This window comes from Elephantulus edwardii, unplaced genomic scaffold (genome assembly GCF_000299155.1).
Source record: "Elephantulus edwardii isolate Elephantulus edwardi_28Jun2011 unplaced genomic scaffold, EleEdw1.0 scaffold00036, whole genome shotgun sequence".
NCBI lineage: Eukaryota > Metazoa > Chordata > Mammalia > Macroscelidea > Macroscelididae > Elephantulus > Elephantulus edwardii.
In genome coordinates, this window is record NW_006399786.1 from 915222 (window position 1) to 924051 (window position 8830).

At 40.1% G+C, this 8830-nt stretch overlaps 1 protein-coding gene across 1 annotated transcript in view; it reads right to left on the reverse strand.

Moving 5' to 3' along the window:
• Positions 1–3782: 3782 nt before the first annotated feature.
• The window catches only part of IL18RAP (interleukin 18 receptor accessory protein), a 31852-nt gene continuing 26804 nt past the window's right edge, over positions 3783–8830 (reverse strand). The window contains exons 9-10 of the mRNA XM_006884600.1: positions 4970–5143; positions 3783–4123 (exon numbers count right to left, since the gene is read on the reverse strand). Coding sequence (XP_006884662.1) covers positions 3783–4123; positions 4970–5143 — 515 coding nt within the window. The remainder of the gene's footprint in view (positions 4124–4969; positions 5144–8830) is intronic.

Sequence of the window (8830 nt, forward strand, 5' to 3'; positions counted from 1 at the left end):
TTGTTGCACATTTTCCTCCTTACCTCCTGCTTTGCTTTTATCTTTAAAAATATTTTTTCCACAAGAGTCCACAATTAAGGTTGCATAGTGGAATGTACTTGCGGCGGTGGGAGGGGTGCAGGGGATTGTTTACAAGGGAGGGAGTCTTTCTTTTACTTTTGAAAGAGAAGAGCGAACTGGGGGGCAGGGGGAGAGGGCTGGGCGGGGAGAGAAGTGCAGAAATGAATGAATGGAAATCCAAATTCTCTGTAAATGTTCATTAAAATTATTAAAAAAAATTTTTTTCATTGTTGCACAATTTTCTTACTCCTGCCCAACCCCCAGTTCACTTTTCTATGCACCTCTTACTCTAGACTGTTATCATGCAAATAATACCTAATCATATATTTCTTTTAGACAGTTCTTTCCCTCATTTATTTAAATGCAGTGTTCATTATTAATCCCTTCTTTTCTTAGTTTTTCCCCAACCCACATGTCAGTCCTGTTTTATAAGAGTGACTTTATGTAGTATTTGTCCTTTTGTGACTGAGATATTTCACTCAGCATAATGTCCTTCAGGGTCACCCATTTTGTAGAAAATTTTATGAGTTCCTTGTTTTTCAGTGCTTCATAATATTCCATTGTGTGGATATATATATATATACCACAGCTTCCCTATCCATTCATTTGTTAATGGGCACTTGAGTTGCTTCCATCTTTTTGCTATTGTGAACAATGCAGCAATAAACATAGGTGTTTATATATATCTTTGGGTGGTAGTTCTGGTTTCTTTAGGATATATTCCCAGTAGTGCCATTTCGGAGCCAAATGGTATTTCTATTTCCAGTTTTGTTGAGAAAGTGCCATACTGCTTTCCAGAGTGGCTACACCATTTTACACTCCCACAAACAGTGAATACAAGTTCCATATTCCTCTGTTTTATGGGCTATTTCTGAGTAATCAGGTTTATTACACACGCTAGTACAGTTTGACCTTTCATGGAAACCAAAGACCATATTACTAAACAGGTAAAAGAGTTAGCACTTCAATACATATTTTTGAAAGAGAAAAATCAACCCATAATGATCATAAACTTTTTATTGATATACATTTTAGAAGTGTACATAACCTTTTTTTCCTAACTGCTAATTTAACAGCTTGTGTATACTTCTAAACCTAGAGAGAGTATATACTGTAAACATTAGTGCTAGATAGTTCTTTTTCGTGTGTAGGTACAAATCTGAGGTTCAGCTTGTGTTCTTGCAAAGGACAGAATGCTAAGCTTCTGGTTAACTCAGCTATAGCAGTATAGACCTGGGTACACTGGTCAAAGGAGTTTCTGAGCTGAAGATCTCGGGCAGTGGCTGGTCAATGCTCAGGGATCCTAGCCATTACCATAGCACAATGGCACAGTGACAGTGTGGGTTCTTCCAGCTAAGACCCTACAATGATCCTTCCCAAAAGATACTTCCTCCAGGAATAATTTATACCCTATAACTCATCGTTAACTTTATCACTGAAATTTCCAACAAGGATGTTAGTTGATGCCAAAGCCACAGTGGTTTCTCTAATGTGGGTGCCTCTGAAAGAAAGGGCAGAAGAGCATTTCCTCATAGGCACCAACCAGTGACCAGATGACAATGATTTTTAGCCACTTCGAACATGGATTGCATATAGACCAGTGGAGGTGAAACATTGTTAGTGAGTTAAGGAGCTGCCTTTATTTATTGCTCATCAGGATATATAGAGTGGGGAGCTCTTCTGTCTATAAATGAGTAAAATATGATTTTTAAAAAAAATTTCTTGAATTTTTAAAATATTTTATACCAGTTTATTTGCAAAGTTTGAGTACATTGTTTTTCATGCGGCATCTTTCCCATTTCCTTCACCCGCCCCCTCATCAAATTTCAGGACCCTATATGATTAACACCCTCTCCCTGCCCGTCCTTATCCCTCTGCTTCCTCCAGTAGGTTGATGTCTCATAAAGAAAAACAAATTTATGAGAGTGTAATCAGCTTTGTCTATTAGGAACAACTAAGGATCCTAGTGGTAAAGTGGATTAATTTTTGCACTGTTATAAAAAGGTTGGAGGTTTGAATCTCTCTGTCACTCTGAGAGAAAGATTTTCTGGCTCAGAAATCAACTTGATGGTATTGGGTTTGGTTTTGTTTCCATACATACTTTCTAATGTATGAACTAAGAGCTCTTTCTACTGTCTTTCAATTTTATACATAATTACTAGGTTCTTTGTCTCTTCATTGACCTTATTATCCAAAGGTAAGGTTGTGTACTTCATGCTCCACATGGAAGTCTGTGACCAAGGAGAAAAGGAGGTCTTGAACACTACTGCCCCCTAAGCCTTGTGCCCTGGCCTACAACTCTAATTATTGAAAAAAAGAGGGGGGCGGGGGAGCTCCTATCTTGCTGATCAAGATGAGGCACTTTCCATCAAGATACTGTAAAGACTAACCTGTCAGCTCCTTGTCCCCTTCTCTTATTCCTGTCAAGTCAGAACTGACTCATAACTGACCCTCCATTGAATTGATTTGATTTGAGTTCTCAAGACTGCACATCACAAAGATTTCCCATCCTTCTCCGCAGGAGCAATTGATGGCTTTGAATTGCCCACCTTTGGATTAGTAATGCAACACCTCAGCCAGTAGGATCACCAGAGACAAAACTCATTGCATTTAAGTTGACTCTGATTTATGGCAATGTAGAATTGAGTCCTATATAGGGTTTCCATGATGGGCAATCTCCTCTCATGTGATTTATTGCCTCTGAAAACCCATTGGAGGGTCCGCTATGGGTCAGTTCTAGCTGGATGGCAAACCACCACCAATCTTTATGAAAGCATATTGCCAAGCCTTTTCCCCATTGCACTACCAGATGGTTTTGTATTGTCCAGTCAGTAGCAAGCAACAGACTATTTTTGACACTCAAATAATAAAATCATAATTATATGATTAAAACTGTACATGTAGTCATATGCAAAAGAAATAGCAGACAGACTTGTTCAGAGCCACAAAGCCAAAGTGATTGCATCTGCTGATTCGGCTCAGAATATTAGGAATACATTAGGGCATGTTGTGTTCTGACCATGTGCAAAGTCCTCTCTCTGTCAAGGTTAGAAAACCAAAGATTCTAAATCAAAGGCCTAAATCTCATGCCAGTGACCAAAAAACAGGAGTGGAGCTGACAAGAGACTCATTGACTTTTATATCAGTCCATTCATGCTGTGGATTGTGTCCATCAACATCTCTACTCACCCTTCGTACACCCACTGTCACCATCCCCTAGGCTGACAGTGCCTCCTAGTGGTTTCTGATTGAGTGAGTCCTTTCTAGCAAAATCCAAGCCAGGGTGTTTTTCAATTGTTTCTTATGAATCTGAAAGGACAATAAATAAGGAAAACCAAAGAAGACCTGTGAAGACTGAAGAAGCGATGCCTTTTAGCTGTGTTGGCAAAGAATATTGAGTGTTCTTGGGACTGCTGAAAGAACAGCTCTATCTTGGAGGCCATGTTATCAGGACGTTTCTTAGAGGCAAGAATGATGAAACTTCTCATTTGGGTACAGTGTCAGGTGGGATCTCTGCTTGGAAAAAGACATCATGCTGGTAATGGTTGAAGGTCAGGGAAAGAGGGGAAGCCTCTCAGAAAGATGGATTGACACAGCAACAGCAGCAATTGGCTTGACTGGTAGAGTGATGATGGAGCAAGATAGGACCAGTTCTGATGTGTTGTTTATACAGTTACTATGAGTGACAGCCATCATCTAACCACAGCTACCTTCTAGTGAAATCATCTCTGGGAGAAATGACATGGTGTCACACAGGCACTTTTCATAGGCATGTGGTAGCGCATTTTTGTCCAGAATCTGGAGCTTGGAGGAACCGATTTTAAGCCTCTCCACGTGATGGTGGGCAAAACACTGAGAGCTTTTTTCACACGATGAGGGAGGGACTCCGGCTCTTTGAATGAACAGAACTTGATTAAAATGAGCTTCAGTGTTTGATCGTCCAAAGCAAGGTTCACTGCTGCTTCTAGTTCAAACACATTGGGTCCGCTGAAGTAGTCGGGGCTCAAGATAAATATACCTCTTCTGCTTTTCTTAATAATATTTACAACATCTTCTGCATACACTGGAAACAAAGAATTTAATTATTTGTAATTGTCATTACTAACTTTCAGTTACACTAAATTTGATCCTATCCATCAAGTAGGTCCCTTCCAACACATGACCTTAAGTAAAGAGAAAAGAAAAATTGGATTATTTTATTGTTTGTTCAAGTTTTCATTAAGTGCTGTTAAGTTCACTGCAATTCATAGCATTCAAAAATATTTTCTATCCACCAGCTGCTCTGAATGAAAAACATGAGCCATCTTTCCCCATGCTATTTACAGCCTCTGAAAACTCCGGAGGTCAGCTCTGAGTCAGTTTCCACTTGGCAGCTAGTGACTTGACTTTTACATATCTCTTCCTGTGTTCCATATCCCTACATTACCAATTCCTCTAAGAGCAGAGTTGTTAGCACAATGCAAACTGGGAGAAGAGAAGGATAAAGAATGGCTCTGATTCCTTGATGGTGATGTGTAAGTCAGTGGTGGCAGCCACAGGGCAGCCTGGGATCTGGGTATCTCCTAGAAGAGACTGGGATAGACAGACCAGTGCCCAGATGCCTGCTTGACTCAAGGTTAAGACTTCCTATTATTAATTTCGGGATAAAAACCACAGCCTCCAGAGAGCAAGGGAATTTTTGACTGAGGTGACAGAAAGAACTCCCTACCATGGATTTAGTAGACAGATATCTCTCCTGGAAAGCATTCCCAAGACCTAAGACCTTATTTTGCTTTGGAAGATTTTTCTTTTTTATGATTGACCTCTGGAACATGTCATTTCCTACTTTATTGTCCAAGGTAGATGTTATAACCTCACCAAACCGTCCTTGAGAAAGCAGAATGGCAGAAAGAAGGTAAAAAGGGTGTACCTCCCCCTGGGGCCACATCTCTTTCAAGCAAACACAAGGTGTATCCGTATTTGTTTTCCAAAACTTCAGGAATCAGATTCAGAGCTAAGTTTTCCTCACTCAGAGAAGAAGTAGCCTGACTCTCCAAAGAGTTCCATTTTGCATAGGACACAAAAGCATCAAATTCCTTCTTATCTGAAAAGAAAAACAGTAAAACGATAAGTTATTTACATGGCTGTGGCATAGTGGTAGAAAGCTATACTGCAATCTCCAAAACAACCTCAACTGTGGTTTGAATTCACCAGCTCCAGCTGCTTCTTGAGTGGATAGGCAGTCTCTTCTTGTGTAATTAATTGCCTCTAAAAACCCATTGGATGTTCAACTATGGATAGATTCAGACTCCATGGCACAATAACAACAACAGCAACAATGATGTACTTATTAAACAAAACAAAAAAATCAAATCCAACCCACTGTCACCAAGTTAATTGTCACACATAGTGGGTTTGAACAGTTAACCCTTTGATCAGAGCCCAATACATCATACACAGCACCACCAGGACTCCTTACACACATGGCTAAAAATAAATATGTAAGGTTGTCGTTAAATTAATATTTTTTTTTAAATTATTTTTTTTTGTGTGTGCCGTCAATCAGATCTGACTGGTAGAGGAGGAGATTGCCCCTCCTTCCAGCAGAGCACCTGGTGGAGTTGAACCACGCACCTCTGAGATTGCGGTGCAGCTTCTTGTCACTAGGCCACCAGAGCTCCCTTGAAATAATAAATTTTTAAAAGTCACACTATTGAGTGGCATTGATGAAGCATTCCTTCCTTTTCACTGAGGTAAGATCAAATAGCTGTTGTTTGCTATGATGAAGTCACCTGCAGTTGAGAGTTACTCTGAGGTTACTTTGCATCTGCTGTGTTTCTGGCTCATTAGTTACACATCAAAGGTAAATCAGCACTGTAAAAGCATGGAAATATCAAGTGAGAAAAGCTCTGTTAAGACCTATAATACTACATTTACAGGAGAGAACTATATCCCTTTATAGAGTTATTATATAGTTGGATTATATACATTTACTTGCCTGTGAGTCAAATCTGGCTCATGGCAAACCCATGTCTGACAGAGGAGAAATGATTGTTTTCTTGGCTGTACTCCTTGCACAAGTAGATTGCTGGCTCTTTCCGCTGTGTAGCTACTGGGTAGGTTCAAACTGTCAACCTTAAATTTAGTAACTGCATGAGCTACCCAGGAACCAACCCCCCCTCCACTTCCATACACAGTCCTTGGGTGACCTAAATGTTTGGCAACCTAAATTTGTGTTTTGAACTCACCCAAAAGTCCCTCAGAAGAAAAATGTGGCTACTTGAATCTACAAAGGTTATTATAAACAAGAAAAATCCAGTGGAAAAGTTCTATATTGTCATTTATGAGCTTGTTTTATGTGGAATAGATTCAAAAGCAAAGACATTTTTTTTTACCCCAAACTGACATCTACCCTCTACGTTTGTTTGCCAATTGCTCCATTTCCTTGGGAGGTGTTTTCATAAGTGTCATCATGCCAGCCTTTTTTCTTACCCAATAATGTTTCCGGCACCTCTAACTTGAACGTATTTTAGTCCCTTCTGCTACACAAAATGAGAACAATAACAACTTTATCACAGGCTCTTCTAAGTGTTGTAAGAAATAATGTGTAAGGACTGCTTGTAGAAGTCACAAGATAAACACACCTATTTTTCTAAAAGCTTGAGGAACTCTATTTATGGAATTGGTTTTAGGCTGTTTTAAAGATCACATATCCCTCTGCTGATTAAATTATTACAAATGTACACTGACACTAGTATGTGCTAAAGAATTCAGTGGATAAGACGGAACAGGCCCAAAATTAGGTCACAGGGTGTGGAACTGGATACACTTGGTTCAAATTTTAGCATTTTGCACAAGGCTTGCCAAGTAGTTTCGCAGCAAACCAGTAAACAGTGGTGCTAATCATTGGGGGCTATTTTACATTACACATGCTCAATTTGGGCCTCAAAAAGGCCTAAGTGCTTGGAAGTGACATTAACAGAAAAGGAAGAGGAAGTTGTAAGCCCCCAGAGTCAAAGGAGGTGGCCAGTGAGCTGACGCACAGATGCCAATCTACACAGCATCTCATTGTCCAAGTTCGGAGGAAGACATGCATGGAGCATGACTGGCAGATGACTGCTGTGCATTTTAAAAGAAAATGCCTCAATTCCTTCTATAGTTATGTGATACTCCAATAAATGAAGATGCCTCTATGAAATGAAACATTCAATTTCTTCAGTTATCATATTGGAGAGAAAAAGATGTTGTCTTAGGTATTTCCCAATTCTGCCCTTTTTTCCTCCCAATATTTTGAATGGGTTGGGGCAGGGGACAGGTAGAAAATAAAAAGACTAAGGAAAGCTCTGGTGACGTAGTGGCAAGAAGCTGTGCTGCAATCCCGGAGGTACGCAGTTAGAGGCCACCAAGTGAGAGAAAGATGAGCAATCTCCTGTCATGCGATTAACTGACTCTGAAGACCTGCTGGAGGGTCAGCGATGGGTCAGTTCTGACTCTACAGGTATACAACAACAACAGGAAGGAAAAGTTTACACATACGGATAGAAACAGTAATGGGGGTTGAAAAACTGGGTAGGAAAAGCAGAGAGAGGGCAGGGATTACTGAATGGACCAGTAAGGGAAAGGGGAGGGTCCATCTAGGTTTTGAAAGGATGTTGCAAATAGTGACATTGTATGATTGTTGTTGTGATTGTATCTGGTTGAGTCGGAACTGACCCATAGCTGACCCTCCGATAGGTTTTCAGAGACGGTGAATTTCACAGGAGATTGTCCATTCTTCTCCCACACAGCAGCTGGTGGATTCAAACTATTTGCCTTTTTGGGGATTGCAGAAGTTTCTTACCACTAGGCCACCAGAGTTCACTGATATTTTAAAAATGAAATATCAGTAATTGAATAAAAACTAATAATTTTTTAAATTTTTTTTTTTTAAATCTTGGACAGGCAATGCTTAATAGAAAATAACACAACTGTTTTGCTTAAAATTATTTAGGTTGGTCACTAGAGGGCACTGGATCACTGTACTTGAGAACACTGACACCCTGATTGAAGTAATGAGTAGGACTGCATTTAAGTGTGTCTTCTGCCTCTTTAATTCAAACTCTTTAATCTCAAACTAAGTAGGACTTTAGTAAAAAAAATATACTAAGTCACTCCAAGAAAGATAAGATTTTGATTAGATCATTTTCTCAATTTAAAACATCTTAAATTTGTTCTGGTGCTGGACAAGAGTCTTGAACATACCATAGACTGCCAAGAAAACACAGCTCTGTTTTGGAGAAGATGAAACCAAGTTTCTCTTTGGAGGTTAGGATTTTGAAGCTGTCGTTCACATACTTTGGGCATGTGGTCAAGAGGGACCAGTCCTTGGAGAAGGACACCATGCTCTGAAGGGTGGAGAGACAGTGCAGGAGAGGGAGACCCAGGATGAGATGGACTGATATAGTAACTGGGCCAATGGGGTGTGTCAGGGCTGGTGAGACTGATTTAGGACAAGGCAGGCTTCAGATTTGTTGCCTCTGTTGTACATAGGGTCAGAATGAGTCTCAGATGACTTGATGGCATATAACTACAATGAAATTTTAAAAAAAAACAAACAAAAAAACAACCCACAACTCCAAAACATTGGCTAAATGATTTCTAGTATGGGTCTTCGTCTGACATACTTTGGACATGTTGCCAGAAGGGACGAGTCCTTGTAGAGGGACATCATGCTTGGGAGGGTGGAGGGACGGCGCAGGAGGGGAAGACCCTCTATGAGATGGATTGATTCGGTGACTGGGGTAATCGGGAT